The following is a 20,478-nucleotide window of genomic DNA, read 5'->3' on the forward strand; positions in this document are numbered from 1 at the left end:
ATACATACATACATACATACATACATACATACATACATACATACATATGTATATGTGTGTGTATCTGGTACACCGTGTATGTTTTCCTTGTAAGGTCGGCGACGTAATGACAAGGGGTGGGGATGACGAGGGGGGGGAAAGAAAGGGAGAAGAAACGCAGACCACGTGAGCAAATTTCGTGTGAGCCACGTGATCGTCATCAAGACAATATGAGCTGTTCGACGCAGGAAGAAAAAATAAATGATGTAAATTATAAAACATCATATCGATCGCGATTTCATCGAAGAAGTTGTTCGACGTTTTTACGATGACTTTCTTGTTACTCTTATCGATCCTGTTCATGTTTAATTACAAGCGACTATAATAAAAATCGCTAACGCGACTTTCACGTCGGCAACATTAATTAATCCCAATTAATTCGTCAACATCCGTCACTGTCTCGTGACTTTCACCAAAGCTCGTCTCGATCAATTTCTATCTTTTTCTTTAATTTGTACTATATCTTTGACTCGAGAAACCTTTTAAGAAAGAAGAAGGAAAATTTAAACGATTCATTGAAACTTTTCTAACTATGTTAGATTAGATGTTTATTGTGAAAAACAAAAAAGAACCAAATCTCCAAGATTCTTACCAAAGACGTATATAGAAAATTGTTATAACTTTAAAAACTATTAGCAAAATATAAAAAAGAAAAAGACGAATACGCGCCTTTCTTGATCTATAAAATAGTGTGATTTTCAAACTATAATCCCATCAAGAGGTTCAAGATCTTTCGAGAAAAAACATACTTACGAAAAGATTGTAAAAACATCTTAAATTCATTGAAACCAAATCTTTAAGTTTAAATTCAATAACTGTTTCATATGAATTTCTTCTTTTTTCTATTTTTTAAAGAGTTCAAAAACCTGTGTTGTAAGAGTGATGAAAAATACGTCACATAAAGGAAATTTGTAAACGTGCAAAGTTACCTTGAGAGACGCGAGTTCAGTTTTCAGGTCGCGTAAAGATTGAGCGTCGGTAGTTGCTTCCCTTAGGTTTGCTTCAAGCCGGGCACGATCCTTTCGTAAGATCTCGATCTCCCGTTCCAGCTCCTGCATCCTGGACCCCTTAGCGGGTCCCTTCTGATGCTGTTGCTGATTCTTGGCGTTGCTCTTGGGAACTTCTTTACCGATCGAACTCCAGTTTTCCGTCGATAAGCTCTCAGTTTTTGTTTCGAGCGAAGAGGCGCTTGGGGCCTGACGCAGGGGGACCTGTTGCTGTTGTGTTTGTTGTGGGCCCTGCGTCGATTGTTGTTGTTGTTGTTGTTGTTGTTGCTGCTGCTGCTGCTGCTGCTGTTGTTGCTGCTGCTGCTGCTGCTGGCTTTGCTGTCCTCTGCGAAACAGCGATTTGAACTTCATCATGGTCGACTACTATAAGCACTCTCGATTCTCAAGTTCTTTCTCGAAAGATTAAGACACATTATTTTCAATGACTCGGAGAGAGGACTTTCGTTGTTCCCCCTCTCCTTGGACAAGGAAGCAAAGCTCCTTGCTGCACTAGGGCCTGAAATCTACAGGCTCCGTGCAATTTTCCTGTTCGAATGAAATACGTATCTATACTGTCCTTTTGTCTCTCTTTCTCTCAGCCACAGCGTTGTGTCACTTGGCGATTCTTAACTGAACGGATCTGGCCGACGTAGATGACCACTCGAGAATAATCTTCGATAATTTTCGAGGCGAATACAATCTCGACGTTAATAATCTCATCGCTGAAGATTGAAGAATCTTTTCCTTTCTTTCTTTTTGTTATCGAAATCGATAGATATCGAGTGACACAAAGTGTCCTCGGTTCACCTGTTCCATAGCAAACATCTCACAAAGTTGTTTTTCTTTTCTCTTTTATTTCTACATGGAAACGTAGAGTGTGTTATAATAATGACAGCGACCCACAGTCGTCGTTGTCGTCCTCGTCGTCGACACGATCACAGGCGACGTTACACGAGGCTGAGGATCGCCTCTCGCATCGCGTGCCACGAGTCAAGAGAAGAATTCGAAGATTCGTGCTCGAGGCACGACCTCGAGCCACTTTTTTCCAAAGCGAAAGAAACTGCTTCTTTGGCCTTTCGTATGCTCTATGCTATCGTCTTTTTTTTTATATTTTTATCCCTCACTCCTTTCAAAACGTTTCACACGAGCGTGATTTTTCTTAAAAGGTCCACGGTCGCTCGTCGCATCATCCTGTCGTCACCGACAACGAGTACCACTTGTTGCACGCGTAACAACAGCCTCGATCGGCCGAACGTCTCCACTATAGTTCGAAGTGAATGCAAACGCATTCTCGCGCACCTTTCTTTCTTTCTTTCTATCTATCTATCTATCTATCTGTCTATCTATCCATCTATCTAACTATCTATTTATCCATCCATCCATCCATCTATCCATCCATTTATCCATCCATCCATGCAACTATCTATCTATCTATCTATCTATCTATCCATCGATCTATCTATCAATCCTAACGAAAACGATTTCATCCTTTCGATCGCGAGCGTCTTCGTACGAAGATCAGGATGGACGTTCGAGAATGATTTGAAGAAACGATAATCGACAAAGTTTCCTTTCTTCGTTTGCAGGTGCTGTTCGTCTTTTACCTGCCGCTGTTCTTGCCTCGAGCAGTCGCTCGTTGAGAAAAGGTTGAAAATAAAAGAAAAGAAAAGAAAAGGAAAGAAAAGAAAAAAAAATTGGTCGCGGTGCAAGAGAGAATAAGGAAAAAATAACGGAAAAGACGAATACAGACACACACCGATCGACGGTGCGTCGGGTACTGAGCGCCACTCAGCGGCCCTGCCCCCACCATTCGCTCTCCTTACCCCCACCAATGCTATGTACCATCAACGGGCTCGTTTCTTCGGACCCGAGCGGGGCCGAAGGGCCACGGACTTGAAAAATGGGCTCGGTACTTTCTTGCCTATCGCACGAAAGGGATCTTTCTTTCTTCTTCGACTTGATAACGATCTTTCATCTTCCCCTTCTTTCCTTCAGGAAAAATGTCAACGATTAAATCGTTACCTCTTTTTTTTTTTCTTTTTCTTTTTTCGAGTAATCCTTATCGTCCGTGTATTAGTTGGGAAAATGAAAAGATAGCGCTTCGTAGCACGAGATAAGCTCGTCGAGATAAGCAAAGACATTTATTTCTCGAGGATAACATTGATCGGTTCGACGGATTTGATTGGAAAGCGTGTTCGGAATTGCCTTTACGGGAAATGCATTCTCCGCGAACAAGTGAGTCGAGTAGAATCGAGCCGAGTCGAGTCCAGTCGAGTCGTGTCGGATTCTGGTTTTTATTACTAGAGAACGTGCTCCCGTCCTTTAGATCTTTCTCCGATAAAATGATTTCATCCGCTCGACGAAAATACTACCTGTTAAATTATTCGCGCCTCTCAGTCTCGTCGTCGTCGTCGTCGTCACCTACTTTTAGTTCGAGTACGCGCATATCGCTAATACTTTCGCTAGAACGTGATTTTCTCTCATATCGAGAATCAATCGATCGATCGATCGATCGTTTCTATCGATTTGCCGATGAAATTATGCTGTTCTTTATTACCTGTTGTATCTTAAAAATGACTAACACGAATGATATTAGTAAGTACAGTGAAATTCTCATTATTCGAACATTTTTTAAATTCGAGATTCATAGTAATAAGATTGACATACTAAGGTATATTTCTAAAGCTTTTCCTCGCATGGTCGTGATTATTTGTGAAACTTATTCGAATGATTTCAATTTGTTAAACGGTAACGGGTACCTCAATTCTCTGACTCGAACGATCGTACGATCGAAGTCGATACGATCCTCTGATTTTCGAGGGTGGGAGTTAATTGGCACGAATTGGTGGGGTAAAGATGATTCGCGTTGGGAACGAGTACGTACATAGACACCATATAAATACATATGTGTATATATATATACACATATACCCACAAAAGTTGTACACGAGGATGGTTTGGCGAGTGTTCCGGAACGAAGGGAAAGGGAAGCAGAAACAGCAGCTTAAAGGAGGCCACGGAATCCGCAGACGTCTCACCGCCGACCAGTTTTCTCATACGGTCGACATATGGCATATAGATACTATGTATGTAGTATGAACAGCAATGCTGTCCCGAAAAGAACTTCAAGATGCGTTCGTTGGCTTTCGAACACGATGACGATGCAAAATGAGTTTCAGACCTGAATTAGCTCTGGTTCTCTTCTGGTGCATTTTAACTCGATGAGATTCTCGTTTAGATATTTTTGAAGAAACAAAGATATATGTATCTGTATATACTAACCCTGGCCTTCCTCTCATTTAAGCTAAACTATTAGAAGAAGAATCTACTGTATTTGTATGTATTGTGTGTGTCCGTGTAGATACAGGATATTGTATCTATGTACGGTAATCTCTCTCTCTCTCTCTCTTTCTCTATTTTTCTTTGTATGTTCGTCTCTCTTTTTCTTTCTATGGGCACATAGAAACGCAGGTAGAAATTGCACGTGCAAACGCCAAACCTGTCTAGAGCTGTAGAACTGGTAAAGCTGTCTTATAAGTTTTTCTGTCGAACTCGCCGGAAATACGACACTCGATGGCGAATGCAAGGCCCGCCATATCGTCGTGTTGCTACTCGTCATCGAAGATATGTGTATATATAAATAATAAATCTATATAGATACACGTACCACATATTATATATATATATTTACATATATATATATATATACATATATACACATATATTACGTATATACACACGCGTATATGGTATATCAGTCGCATGGTAAGTCTATTCGACACCACAAAAAAATGTGTCAGCGTTAGACGTGCATAAAAGCGAGTCGTCCATTCGTAAGATTTGCATCGAAACGATCTCCAAGCAAACGGTGTCGACTTTCCTATTACGTTGAAGACCCCTTCTTCTATTTTCTACACGTGATACTTCGTCGTGGAAAAATGTAAACTAATGAAAATATTACACTGTGGATAACACTATGGATGATAATAAAAAAAAAAAAAAAAAGAAAATATTCATAGAATTTCTTTATCAAATTCTGATTAAAGAAACTTGTTGACAAATAAATTTTCTAATATTTTATTTCTTCTTTTGCATTGTCACGACATGATAATCATTATTATTTATATCTTCATTGACAGTCAGTGTGTCGTGCGTCATACAAATATCTTCGTGACCGATTGTACGATGCAGGTGGTACATTTTAAAACGAAACCTTGCTGATCAGATTTCTTTGTTTAGCTATGTATACAACATAGAAAATAATTAATAGTGATTCTTTTTTCAATTTTCGAATTGTTTTTTTTTTTAATGAAAGCAAAACGTAATATAAAGCGTGACTAATCGCGTTGATTTCACAGGGAAGTTTTAAAATGTGTAAGTACACCGTTCGATATACAGAGCGAGACATTGAAATGAAAACATCTCAACATCTTTTTTATTACTTTCAGATGTACGAGAAAAAAAGAAAGAAATGTTCTCTCCTTTTGCTGAACACTTATCTTCTTTGAAAAATATTTTCAGACTTTGCTCTATATATTTTTTTCGATATAAAAAGAATGAAAAACGAAAATATTTGCATTTAATATTCATTCGATATAAATCAAAATGTTCGAATAATATTCGAATTTTACTGTATATCTGATATATATATATATATTTTTCAAATTTATTCCGATAATATTATCGAATGAAAAGGAGGATTTCTCATAGGGATAAGAATGATTTTTCGCGGTGTTACGTTGTAAAAGGGATAAACTTATTTCCTTGAAAAGAAACGTAAAACGATATCCTTATCGCGATCGTATAGAACGACTCAAATCGTGCCAATGACGCAATTTTGTCAATAAGGCACTTTGTATCACTGATAAGAAATATCTCGGCGAAGAGTAAGCGACGCAGTGCTTCCAAATTCGCATTTAAATTCGGAATAGTTTTATCGGATCTCGACGATCGCTTTAAAACTAACAATAAGTATAAGAGCAACGACAATCCAAAGAAAACTGACGAATGAACGTACGAATCAGCTATTTTTCTATCTGCGAATGATATTTAGCAACGAAGGTATATTATAGTGGCCCCTTCGTTGCTGGATATAAATAGGCGTTTGTAAGTAGCACGTGTGTAAACATCATCTTCAGAAGACTGTCCTCTTCTTCTTTTCGTTTCATTTCGTTTTTCTTTTTCTTTTCGGTAAGAAAATTACTCTGAGCTGTCAGTCCTACTTGCGAAATCCTTTCGTTCTTCTTTTTAATTTTTCTACCGTTTCAAGAGAACAAAACTCATTCTACCGGTGATATTTTTCTTTCAAGAGAGAATTACTACATTTATGTAGAATTTGTGTAGAAGTTTTCGTTAAATTGTTTGATTGTTATATTTAATAAAAAATAAGAAGAAAATGGTAACAAGAAAGTGGGATCTTTGGTGTTTATCTCCTCGTTATTATTTTGATATTCCACTTTTTTTTGTTACTGAATTTTCAATATTTTTTAGTAAAAATTATCTACATAAATATATAGTAAATATATAAATATGTAAATTGTGTGTGTATATGTATATATTATATTATATTAAATTTTCAATAAAAAATATTTGAAACTAACATTACAAGCAACTCAAATAATGTCGTTCAGATAATAGAAAAGATCCGAAAGATACCATATAAGCATTTGAAATTTTAATAGCGTACTAGACAATGATATTTAGTCGATGATCACTTTTTTACGGAAAAAGTATTGATTATGAAATTACCATAATATACTTTATTTTTTCTTATATTGGTGACGAATCTTACCGTTTTGTCTAACATATTTTTAGAAATTACGTATTTTAAGAGAAACTTGAAAGAAAATCTTTATCATTGTGAAACGACAAAGCGTGTTTAAGAGTGGTCACGTTTCACACAAATGGTCGGAGGATATAAAATGCTTAATGTTGATAATTCGAGATAAATTTTCATGAGAAACGACAGCGATAACACGGAGATCAAATTCGACGAAGCTTCTCTCTTTGTTCTCTTTCTCTTCCCTCTCTCTCTCTCTTTGTTTTTCTTTGTCTCTCCTTTTTCTTTCTTTTGTGTCCTTTTATTTGTTTATTTCCTCTGGATAAGAGAAGTCAATTGCCCTTGCCCTTCTTCTTCGAGGAGCTTTCCGTTTACAATTAGAGAACTTTACTAGCGTGTGGAGAGTTCAACGTTAGTCGAGACGAGCATTTAACCATGACGAAGTTGGTTTCTCCGTTGACGCTCTATTAACTTTAGAGTAGTGTTGAAATAAGGAAGCGCGGAGAGAACTTACTACATCAGAAAAATGTCTCATTGCGAAACAGAACAGAAGGAAAAATAAAAGATCGATGGATACGTTCATAAAATCATCGATTTTGCGCAGTTTCAATATTTATACTAGACGAACGAAAAATATTATCAAGATATCCTTATGGAACAGAACGTACAATAGATATATTTAATTATTAATTAATTGAATGTTATATTTATGGAGGTATGTTCATCAGATATTATATAAAAAATATATTTTACACATAACATATATATGATGTATAGTATTTGGGTAATTTTCGAATTATTTTTTTTCTCCGTTAGAAAGATGAGAAATCTACCGATTTAAAGCACAGTGCTCATTGACTTTTGATTCACTGGGTATGTAGGTCGTTCGCATCGTCCAAGTGGCACTCTCATTGTCAGAGTGGGTCGTCGGTCTGTCGAGTACGGTGACCACTTAAAACTTTACTCTGTGTAAGAAACGTCATGGTCAACTTCGCGTACTCTCTTTTATTTCCTCGTGCAAACTGAATAAAAGGATTAGATTTAACTGATTGTGAGTAACGAGAGAAGAAACGGACGTTCATTGGGCCAATGGAACGACGATTAACCAATAATCACAAACTAGCTATTATTTCATGGCAAATTGATGTGCGAATGTATTAATTATCGACATTAATTTATTACCAAGGTTTCATTTAAATTTTCATTATCATTAATTTTCAAGAACAATCCTAATTAAAAATTGATTTTTATCTACTTTTGTTCTATAAAAAAAAAAAGCAGTGAATCTTCAAACTATAAAAAATAGTCTCAATATCTCAAACAATGTATAAGGAACAAAAATTTGTAGATGATCTTAAAAATCAATTACTCTTTCCGAAAATTTTTTATTTCTTTTTTTTTAATAGACTGTAAAGTTACAAACGCGTAGGAATTTTTATTCCATTTTGTATCATGTATTTATTTCGTAATAATTGTGAAAAAGTCTTGATCGTTCTCGGCCACCAATTAAAAATTGAAAATAATGATTGATTTTCTATAAACACGCATACACGCACGCGTGTCCTTTCGTAATCAACTTGAGAAACGAGCACGCAGAAATGAATGTTTAGAATATTCTATCGGCGTCTCTAACGTGAATCTACTAGAAGAGGTGTGGGATGCTCGTGGAATGCGATTCCTACGGATTTCATCAGACGCTTGACTTTTTTTGTTTGATTTTTTTTTCTTTTTCTTTTTTCCTTCGGTAGGCTCTTACGAACGTCGTCGAAAGATATTTACAGCCTCCGCAGCCGCTCGCTTTCGTCGTGTGCTCGTTTTCTCCCAAGGAATCGCGAAATTCTACCATTCTTATGTCTATACATACATACATGCATGCATACATACATACATACATATATATATATATACACATATATACGTACGTACATATATTGTGTACATACACCCTCAAAATACGATGAACAGCTTTAACTCTCTTCGGGAGTTCTCGTTCCACGAATGCATCTCTTTGGAATAAGTAAGAGAGAGAGAGAGAGAGAGAGACAGAGAGAGAGAGAGAGAGAGAGAGAGAGAGAGAGAGAGAGAAAAAGAGACTACGAGATCGAAACCTGTTCGTGTCTCGAGCAACAGACAGCTTCTTTCATCCCTCTGTTACTTCTGTTGCCATCATTGCCACTTTTTCTCGCCCCCGACTGACTGGAGTCGAACGATGGAAGTAAAAAGAGTGACTTCTCTTGCCTCGTTACTAAGAGATACGTATCTACGCTTTGTATCTTCGTTAATCTCTATTATCTTTTCATTACGTATGAAAACATTCGTTAACATCGAAACTAATAGACTTGTCAAGTGTCACTCGACTTTGTCTCGAATGTAAAAAAATGAATACTTTTCATATTTATGGTACTCGCCAATTCGACGAATTTGAAAATTCGTGCTTAAAATTAGAGAAATTATAAATATTATTTCGTATTAATTCAGATTTATTTTGATCGATCTAATGACATGAACTAATGTATAAATAAAAAAAAATTAATTTAAAAATATTTGAGAAAGAGTAATCGATTTTTTTTTTTTTTTTTAGATCATTTAGGATATTTTGATTCGTCCTGTATTGCGCAAAATATGAATATTTGATAAAGACAGAGACAAAATGGATTATGAATGGTCGATTGATTCAAAAGTAAAAATAAGTCGTAGAAATTACAAGTACGACGGATATAGATCTTATTGTCGATCTTGTATCGATCAAAGTTTGAGAAGTAGTCATTGCAGAAAAGGGTACCAGAGCATCGTTGGCTCGAGCTGCATCTTGCAGGAGACGGTCGGGGATATATACGCTTAATACCGTTTATATACACTGTGTGCCATCGAGAAATCGTGGGGAAAGGAGTCAGCATGCGAGTACGAGGTCATTGAACTCACGCAAAGCGCCGATGAACATACATACTTGAACGAGTGCGCGAGCGAGCAAGCAAGTCAGGGTGCGCGCGAGCGCGAGCAGGCGTACACCCGGCCTTTTCTAGCTTTCTTTTTGCCCCTTTCTTATGTCTCGTCCTGTCTCTTTCTTCTTTCTCTCTTTCTCTCCCCCCTCCCTTTTCTTATCTCTTCTTTTCGAACAGGACACTAAGCTTCGCCGTACATCGTCCGTATGAAATAAATATATATACTATACATCTGTATGTATATATAGGAGTTAAATAATGATATATATATTATGTGCAAATTTCAATTTTATATACATATATATAAATAGATAGGAAAAAAATAATCGGAAATAGAAATATGGATCATCGAATATTTTTTCATTTCATATCAATGATCAAAACAAATTTGTTTCCTATCGTTGTATCCATCTATATGTTTCAAAAATTCAATATAATATAGCCATGTACATATATACGTTCTGTTCCATGTAGACCATCTTATACTTTTTCAAAAATAAATGTAAATCATTTCAATTCGATCGACTGATCGAAATCATTCCTTTTTTTTTTCTTTCGAGAAAGAACTCACTTTAATCGTTCCAGCGATTTCGTCCTCGCCGACTTCTGAGGAGTCTTCGTCGTCCTCGTCGCTGTCGTTGTTGTCGTTGTTGTCGTTGCTGTCGGCGTTCGCTCGACTTTTCTGCTAGGCGGCCTTTTCGCGCTGAAAAGCAACGACACCGCGTCCGTTCTTTTTTTTCCAACTCCAGACGGCGGCCTTGGCTCGAGCTTCGACCTGAAATTCAGAATAGAATCTTAAACTCGTGCCTCTCTCTTTCTCTCTCTCTCTCTTTCTCTTTTTGATTCTTTTTCTTCTTATTTTTTTATTTTCTTTTTTATTTTGTTTTTCCTTATGTACTTCTTCTCGTGCGAAAGTGGAACGCCAACCATCGCTGAGATGAACGTGAGCCTTGTTAAGACTCACACGCAACACAAAACGTATCTATATATATATATATATATATATATATATATATATATATAATATATATTTATTTCTATACATATATGCGTTAGATCTAGCCAAAAATTCTGTTCGATCAACTACATAATTATTTTTAAATTGTTTTAATAAAAAATATATATATATATATACTTATTTCATATTATAGGAATTTTTATTCACACTGAATTTCGCAAATATGTTCAAAACGGTAAAATAAACTCTCGTTTTCATTTTCTACGTAAAACGGAATCTTTGAGAAGGATCTCATTCGTCGAAAGGAAGTGGAACGAACGTGCGATGGGGTTTTATCCTACGCAATGTGCTGTTACGCGCTCGTCTAACGAACGATTATGTAAGCTTGCAAGATGTGTAGAACGTAGGTGCATGCATTTAACGCGTTCTTCTATGAACAATAAGAAATGCTTCGTGCTCTTAGGGTCTATCGTTTTACGAGAAAACACTAATTTCGTTATAATGTTTATTAAGTCGATATTTGAACAGATATTTCTTCAGAAAAGTTACAATAATAGATTTTCAAAATTATTGTATTAATTGAAATAAATCAATTTATATACATATATTGATATTATATCATTAGTTATATTTTTTTTGTGTAATTTTGTAATAGATATATAATATAAATATATATTAAACTGGGAAATGAAATTAATTAATAATATGTGTGTGTGTGTGTAAAATGTATTTTTTTTTTTCAAATTTTATCGAGATCAGTATTGATTGTTTTCAAAGATATGATTGAACTTTCCCTATATTATATTGATTATTTAAAATAGTTAATTGCGGGTATATTTATTTGTTTTATAGATGCATTACTTAATAGTAAATGTTGTAAGTATATTGAAAATATTACTATCTGATAAATAATGAAGTTGTTGAAATATCGAATGAGTAAATTGCGATTACATAACAGGAGCATAAATAATTTCGTGCTTTGGAACTATTCTATTTCGATTGCGATTCATAAATTTTTGAATGTTATCAAACCTTTCCAAGTGTCTATTTGCTTCTATGATCTCATTAGTGCTACCGTCGATTGATAAACTAGTGCAAAGTGAGTATTTAAGATCATAAATTTAGTGTATCGATACTGTCTGCACTAAGTGTATACCTAAAATATACTATTAATCGTATTGATAAAAAAAAGTAGGTCATACAAAAATATAAGCTAATTATAATATACAAAAGTTAAAAGTTTGTATGTAGCTTTAACAAATAATTATTTTTTCCAGACATTTTAAAAAGGAGTTTCTAAACATTTAGTTTCACAATTTGAAAACAAAAATTAGTCTAAAATATTTTGAAAAAGAGTACTTGATTTTTAATATCACCTAAGAACATTTGGTCTATCTTATATTTACCCAATTTCTTTACTTTTTTTTTTCTTTAAATTTTGACAGAAGTAAAAATGCAATTGTCCATATAAATCAATTTGAAAAGTTCAACGAACTTGAATCGTTTTATCATATCATAAAAATAGCAATAAAAGTAACCAAGTGTATAAACATTAACACGACATTTTATTTTTCTCATTCCATTCAGAGTTCTAAGAGAAAAAAAAAAAAAAAAAAAATTAATAAATAAATAAAAAATACATAAAAAAAAAAGAAAAAAAAAAAAAAGAAAAATGAAGATCATTCGATAGAATTAGACCGTATCTAAAACGTATACGATATGCAAACTCATTAAATAATCGATTTATCTACACTTGCAAAGTGATTATCGATCTGTTCTCGATATGAATAGATAAGAAGAAAACGCATTTGTTTTCGACACTAATAGCTTACGAGCTCACGAGCAAGATCAAATTATTTCCGTGTGAATCCAGTGCTTAACTAGGCGATAATAAAAGGTTCGTCTCTCGAGGAACGATCGATCGATCTTGAAAGTCCAATGCCTTCGTCGAGTATAAGAAAGGATAGGAGAGAGTAGAAAAGAGAGAGAGGGAGAGAGAGAGAGAGAGAGAGAGAGAGAGAGAGAGAGAGAGAGAGAGACTTGATTCGACGAGTTTAGCGTATCGACCACTAGTTTGGTATATGTTGAGGAACGACGAGTTGATGAGGTCAGTTCGATCGCTGACCGCTGGTCAATGACCTGATCTCTCTCTCTCTCTCTCTCTCTCTCTCTCTCTCTCTCTCTCTCTCTCTCTCTCTCTCTCTCTCTCTCTCTCCTCTCTCTCTTTCTCCATCAATTTTCGTATTTTTATTTAGTTTTTTAAACACACACACACACACACACACACACACACACACACACGCGCGCGCGCGCGCGCGTCACTTCTTTTACTTATTTCTTTATACCTTTCATATTCGATTCATATGTTATTACACACACATATTTATGCAAGACAAAATTTGCTAAATTTGAATAAAAAAATAAGATATATATCTATCTATATACCTATTTATTTCTATTTACTTGGTCTCTTTATTAATTAATGATAAATATTTTGTAAAATAAATGGTCCGTATATATGAATATTTTGGTCAATAGTTAAAGAGATGTTACAAAATTTTGCAAATCCATTAAAATAAATCAATTATTCACAATATATATTTTCTCGCTTCAACTATTAATGCAAATGATGAAGTGAGATATATACCACTAGAGATATTAGATTAAATTTATTATATAATATAAATTTATATCATCGTGTCGTGGCCGCTGTTTTATGGGTGCCGAAACGACCACCTTCACAGCCTGTTTATAAATCTGCCACTGTTGGTAATTATGAAAGTGGTCTAATTATAAGTCATATATTTTTCCTTCCGAGATATTTAGATATTTGGATTTGAAATATTGAGAAATTTAATTTTCTATGATAACATAACGATAAAAGTACTTATTTTTAAACATATATATTATTTCCAATTTTTTAATTTTTCTAGAATTCTTTCATAATTCAGTTTGTTTGAAATTTTTTTCTTTTATATTTTATTACGTCTGCTATTATCGTCAGAATGTAGTTGAAGTCTCCGCGAGAGAATTGCTTTTTACGAGAACGCACCGAGTCTTCTCAGTTCTATAACGATTTAATTGTAACAATTATGACTCGTGGTCCCCTGTTTCTCGACTCGTTCGTCCTTGTCTGATGCTTGTTAGTGAACGTAATCGTGTCGTAAGCCGTGACGTCACTTATCTCCGTGTCTCGTAACCGAGTTTAATTTATCACTCGACATACATACATATATGTATGTATATTGTATAGTATGATACCGTTGTATAGGAAAGCCATAAAATATCATTCACGTATTATCAAAGTTTACGTGTTTACGTATTGATTCTTATCGAACGTATTAAATGAAAATGCGTGCTAGTGTGACAAGTGTTAATGGAAGAAACTAAAAAAAAAAAGAAATAAATAAAAAGAAAAAAAAAAAAAGAAAAAGAAATTTAAGGGGACACCCGGGTTTGAACCGGGGACCTCTCGATCTGCAGTCGAATGCTCTACCACTGAGCTATATCCCCGTTCGAAAGTTTCACTCTACAAAGATTATATCTGGGACAACGAACGAGTTTAGTCTTATTCAACATTTCTTATCTATAGTCAATATTTCGTAAGAACGTGTTACTTTGCGTGGAAACTTGTTAAATGATTTATTTTTTTTTTTTTTTATATATACTACTATCTAAATCATTTAGTCGAAACCGTATTGCATATAATGTTATCAATTTAGAATACATATATAGTACCGAAACTCGTATTTTCAATATTAAGGATTATCGATATTTAATTTCAGTGCAATCGATCGTACCACGAGCTTGACCGTTTAAACGTGTAACGGCCTCTTGATATAGACAGATGCACCAATGCACGTCGCAGGTAGATAACGGAATTTCCGGAAAAGTAATGGCGCGACCGGTTTTCCGACACGTGACAGACAGAACCAGCAAGTCCATTACGATTACGGTAACGAGCTCGCCTTGAATTTCTCCGTTTCTACTTAAATTTGAACGTTTAGCACGATTTAACACGAATAAAATTATCTTTTCGATCGACCCTACTATTTTAAACGTTTGAATGAATATTTTATTCGAGGAATAAATTTGCATATATAATCCATCAATTTTCGTCTCACGTATTATATACATATACATATACTCACACATGTATATATATATATACATATACACACATATACATATATGTACATATAATATAAGAATAATTATTTTTATGCTTAATTTAATTTCAAATAAAGTACGTTGTATATATAAACCTATAAGAAAGCGTTCTGTTCCTTATGCTCAGCTCTTATTGGTTGCATTTACATGCATCTTCGTTGATGCACTTCGTAAAAAAAATATCGTTTCAAACTTTAAGGTTATACTGGCGCCCTCTGCGAGGATTAAGAATTAAATACTTTGAGATATGTCGATAAAACAGATTTTCCCGTGAAGCTTCAATTTTTTGTTTTTGCTCGATTAAAATAAAAACGTTCAAAGTCCGTCTATAATATATAGAAATTTTCAAATTAGATTAGATGGATTAGAAAAATAAGACTTACTTATTCTTGGTCGAATTATTAACGGTCGATGTCGTGGTTCCGGTTGTACGTTTAATGGGAGCCCGCCCTCCCGAACCCACGGACATTCCGCTTCGAGCCTGAAATAAATATTTTAATATTAATTAAAAAATTAAAGGATAACATTTATTTGAACTAATACAAACGACATTTATGCATCGAGGAAACAAAGAACCGATAATTAAATATATATTCTTGTCAGCGAAACATAGTGGAACGAATTGTTTCAAATCGAACTTTTATACAATTATAATTATTTTTAGAGATTGCAGTAAATTGCATATATATATATATATATGTATATATGTATAATATAAATATATAATATGCAATGAATTAATGTAATACAAACATTTTATTAAATAAATTGATAGGATATTTATAACATGAATCACGAAATTGAAACTGCAAATCAATACATAACCTAAAAAACAATTCATCCGCTTGAAAAAAAAAAAAAAAAAGGATAATACTAATTGTTAGACGACATTAGACGTACAACATATAAGTTTGTTATAGATGATATCAGCTTGTGTAATTATTATTTCCGCAAATTGTAAAGAGTGATTAATCGTTTCAAGATAAAAATACCTTTGAAAACATGATGACTTTCTAATGACGAAAGAGAGATATATACATATCAATTAACGTTCTTCTACATCTTTTCTTCTTTTTTAGTTGAACACGTAACATTTGATAAAAATGAAAATATATACGGAAAAAAATATGTATATACATATAGCAGAAAAAAAAACCGCGTAAAAAGACAACAAAGGTTAGATCAATTCTCTTTGTTATCTCGATGTCGGATTTTAGATATTTTCTCTGTAGAAGTTTTGTTTTATCGCACACGCGAATCCTCGATCTTGTTAGGGGGACATGGACATGAACACGCTAACGTTCTCAGCACGCACGAACGATTCTAACGAGAGATTATGCGAAATACAAAATGCACGAGAGCCTCCTTGAAGCGTCGAGCGCAAACGTAATTATGAAAACGAAGGACGACGATGGGGAAACAACAAAAGACGAAAGTATGAATTCGGAATGATAATTAAAATAAAAGAAAAACCAAAAAAAAAAAGAAAGTATAAAAAAAAACAATCTACATATCGATATTGTTACAGATAAAGTGATCGGTATCAGTATTCGTAGGAATCGATATATTGATGATATAATGATATCAAAATTATATATAAACAAGTGAATGAATTATAAGGGATATTAGAAAAAGATATTAGAAAGAAGGAAAAAATGAATAAATATTACCGAATTTCCACCTAAAACTTCCCAAAATTGCTTGAACATCGTTTCCGATATGGGTTAAGTTTCTTCGAAGAATCCTTGATACGTCGCTGAGAAAGAGAGAGAGAGAGAGAGAGAGAAACAGAGAGAAAGAGATGCGTGAATTTATGTACGATAGTTCGAGATTGGAAATTCTAATCGCACTTATTTTGCATATGCACCTTTACGTCGTCCTCGATATAGTCACTTATCGGGACGTTTAAATCGACGATCAATGTCGTTCATTCTCGTGCTTTTTCGAAACTCGAAAAGATTTCACTCTTTGAAATTCGTACGGATTACTGATTCTTTTTCAAACATCGCTTTTATTCATTCTTTATTTATCGTTGATTATAAAGAAGATCACCGCTACACAGCTCGTTGAATTTCACGTATGAGGAGAGTTTAGAAAATTCGATCCCGCGATAAAATTTCTAATTATAAGTATAATTAATTCCACAGTTTCACCGATTTCGCGCTACACTTTCTGAACTAACGTTACAACGTACGTGAACACCGACTGAATTCGAACTGCGAAGATAAGAATTAAGTTCCTAGCGATAAGAAAGGAAATATCTTGAGATATACGCATTTAAAAGCGAGTAGTGTGGGCAACATTTGTTATACACACAGATACTTAGAAATGCATTCGACCATCGAGTTGTGTACATCAACGATTAGTAGAGTGGAACGTATAAATCGTAATTTATTTCGAAAAAAGAACATTTTTACTATATACATATATGTACGTATATATATATATATATAATTTATAGTTTTATATAGTTTATACAAAAAATAATGTATTATCATATATCAACATTTTACCGTTTTACTTTAAACGTTACAGAATTCAAATTCCGCGGGGAAATATAGCGCGCGATATTTAAAATTCGAATAAGCGCTTTCATCAAGATGGCCTCCTTTTCATCCCTCTTACCATATCATGGGATATGTTAGATGATATGCTAGAGAGAAGGGGAAATTTAATAACAATTTTCAAGAGCTTTAATACGCAAAGCGAAGGGGCAACCGATCGGCAAGGCGGCGTCCGTACGCGTCGTATACACGCGTCGTGTGTACCTGCGAAGGTTCATCGAACCTTCTGCTGCCGCGTATACGGGTTCTCGGCCAATAATAAAGATGCACGCCCGGTACGTAACTACGCTTCGTACATACATACGTAAGTACGTCAAGAGCAAAGAGTTGGGACATTTTTTATTCGAATTTGAGAAGAGATAATCTAAGTATTATATTATTTATCTTTGAACAACATTTATTTTATATATAGGAGATAAATAAAATATTCTCAAGGGAAAATGTTTTGCAAAAGGAGAAGTGTACTAATAGAAAAAGAAAGAAAGAGAAAGAGAAAAGGAAAAGAAATTGGATCTATCTCGTTCGTATATATATAATAAATATTGTTTGTTAAGACTTTCTCACGCAAAATCTCAACTTTGTTATGCTAATGTACTCCAACTTCTACCTTCCCACATGTGAGTACACGAAAGTTACCTATTTAACTTACTATATTACGAAAGGATCACACGCTCTTGGCAATCGAAGGATTCCAAACACCTTCTCACCGGATTCTTGCTCTACATTTGAATTTCGCGCGATTTTCGACGATGTCGGTCGAATCGAAACGAATCAAAATCTGTTACGGACGAACTGAATACGTATGTGTGTACAGTAACGGTCAGAAATCGAGTACACGCCAGATTTATAATAGATCATATTGTGTTATATCGATCGTCCGTTTCTATATTACAGTCAGAATTATTGAAATGAATTTTCTACAGGATGGTCCGAAACTTTCTATACGATTATAAAAATCGATTACTCCTTTTCGAGATTTCTTACACTAATTCTTTTTTTTTTTTTTTCGATTGCAAAACTACGTATCTAATAACTTTTCCTTTCTTAATAAGCTGAAATAAAAATATTAGTCTAAAAAGTTTCGAAAAAGGAATAATTCCTTTTCGACCTCTTAATGCATCCTACGTTAAGGAATGTTATTGGAATACTAGTTAGGAACGATTCTATCAATATTAAAAATAATAGTTTGGAAAAATAATAAAAATGAAGGGAGTATTTCAGGACGTATCATTTTTGCCCACTAGTGTATACACGTGTATTAACACATATATGTATGTATCTGTTAATTTAACGATCATTGAAATTTTTGATAAAGTATGAATGAAAAAAAAAAAAAAAGAAAAAGAAGAAAAAAAGGAAAAAGAAAAAAAGAAACAATATAGATTCGTCGTGAAATATATTTGTTTAATATCTGGGCGTAGGGTGTGGTCGACTATGGACTCTCTTTCCACGGGGCCTTTTCCTACGACCTACGCTTCTTGTCGCGTGGCCGGCAGAAAGATCGACAGCAGAAACCGGCCCACACGCGATCGTGGCCGTTCTATCTTCGACAGTGATCGCATTCGCTCGAACGCCCGCGAAATCGGCAACAGGTGTACAGACGTACATTACGTACTACATATATAGCTTGGTAAGTAAGGACGAGATATGTATATTTTATGTATGTATAGATGTATACCATAGAAGAAGGTGAACGCGCGCGCGCCAAAAGCATTTCACCTTTTCCCGCAGCTTTTCTCGCGCCAATCGAACCGTACAATAACGCGTTAAACTCGCGAGTTCTACCGAAGTTCATCGAACTCCAACGTACCGTTGCCGGTTTCTATATCGTATCGTTCTTCGTTCATCATTCTTCTCGTAACACACTTCGACTTCTTTTTATTTTTTTTATTTATCTATTTATTTATTCTTTTTTTAAATTGTTATTCATCTATTTACTTATATTACTTTTCCTTTCTTTTTCATTTTCTCTTCCTCTTTTATGTTCTTTCATTTTCTATTCCATCGTCATATTTTTCTTTTGGTTTTTCTCGTTCCCTCATAAGCGAACGAAGATCGTCGCCATTTTTGCGATAATTCAAACGTCACTCGAGAGCGGGAAAATTTTGAAAAATTTATCAACGATTTTAAGTACGTCGGTGATTTTATTAAATGTCCTAAATTGTGTTTTCGTTAAGTCGATTTAATCGATGTATCGATTTTTATATTTTTTATAATTATATATAATTTATTCAGATTTTTTTTATATGTACGAATGTCTTAAAAGAAATCGATAAAAATCGAGAACCTCTCGATTAACTCTGAATATTTCATTCGAATATTTCTCTTTTCTTTTTGTTAAATCATATTATACATTACAAACATATGAAAATAAAAAAGAAAGAAAGAAAGAAGAGAATCTTTTTATAATTTGATTATTTTCTTGTCAAGAATTGAATCGTCTGAAAGGATAGGGTATCAAGAAAAGATCTCATTAAATAAATTAAAGTTTTTTCAAGTAAATAATAAAACAACTTTCGGAGAGATAAAATTTCTCATTTCTTCTTCTTCTTTCCTTTTTTTTTTTATTCTTTTAAAAATGTGGCAGAGGAGCAGAAGAAATCGACAAATCGTCGATCGCACCTGTACATAGGTATCCTGTTTCCTTCACTGGTAATCCTTTCAGCAAAACGACACGTCGACTCGATGGAAAAAAAAAAAGAAGAAAAAGAAAAGAAAAAGAAAAAGTAAAGTCGAGGCGAGGGTGTCCCGTTCTAATAAAAGACGGGAAACACGCGCGCGTCGTCCTTTTGGACGACGGTCAGGATATGTCGACGCGTGCGATTCGGCAGTTCAATGCGAACTGACTACCTTCGTTCCATGCCATTCCATTCCTTGCTATTCCATACACCGTCTCGTTCAACGAGTGAACTCTCTCCCTCCTGTTCTTGATCCTTTGCTCTCTCTTTTTCTCTCTCCCTATCTTTATCTCTTTTTCTCTCTCTTTCTCTCACACTCTTTCTCTCTTCTCCGATCGCTCTCGCTGTCGTCGTCACGCTAT

At 34.4% G+C, this 20,478-nt stretch overlaps 1 protein-coding gene, 1 long non-coding RNA gene and 1 other non-coding gene across 12 annotated transcripts in view; 1 reads left to right on the plus strand and 2 right to left on the minus strand.

Moving 5' to 3' along the window:
• Positions 1–388, plus strand: part of LOC122633517 — a 1,562-nt gene extending 1,174 nt beyond the window's left edge. The window contains exon 2 of the long non-coding RNA XR_006328131.1: positions 95–388. This is a non-coding gene — a long non-coding RNA (uncharacterized LOC122633517). The remainder of the gene's footprint in view (positions 1–94) is intronic.
• LOC122633422 (cytospin-A-like) overlaps positions 1–20,478 on the minus strand; it is a 31,864-nt gene that overhangs the window by 9,092 nt on the left and 2,294 nt on the right. For 2 of the 10 annotated variants that reach the window (XR_006328113.1, XR_006328112.1), the window contains exons 1-5: positions 16,742–17,096; positions 16,545–16,630; positions 15,258–15,355; positions 10,318–10,521; positions 969–1,371 (exon numbers count right to left, since the gene is read on the minus strand). Coding sequence is in view for 8 of the 10 variants with exons in the window: in XM_043821297.1 (XP_043677232.1) it covers positions 969–1,371; positions 10,318–10,521; positions 15,258–15,355; positions 16,545–16,583 (744 nt within the window). In the remaining 2 variants the exon portion in view is untranslated. Of the gene's footprint in view, positions 1–968; positions 1,372–10,317; positions 10,522–15,257; positions 15,356–15,866; positions 16,269–16,544; positions 17,097–20,478 lie in introns of those variants that run through there. The other 8 variants (XM_043821297.1, XM_043821278.1, XM_043821359.1 and 5 more) reach the window with 5 other exon arrangements.
• On the minus strand, positions 14,146–14,217 carry Trnac-gca. The gene has a single exon. It is a non-coding gene; the product is annotated as a tRNA-Cys (tRNA).

The sequence above is a fragment of the Vespula pensylvanica genome, chromosome 1 (genome assembly GCF_014466175.1).
Source record: "Vespula pensylvanica isolate Volc-1 chromosome 1, ASM1446617v1, whole genome shotgun sequence".
In the NCBI taxonomy this organism is placed as follows: Eukaryota; Metazoa; Arthropoda; class Insecta; order Hymenoptera; family Vespidae; genus Vespula; species Vespula pensylvanica.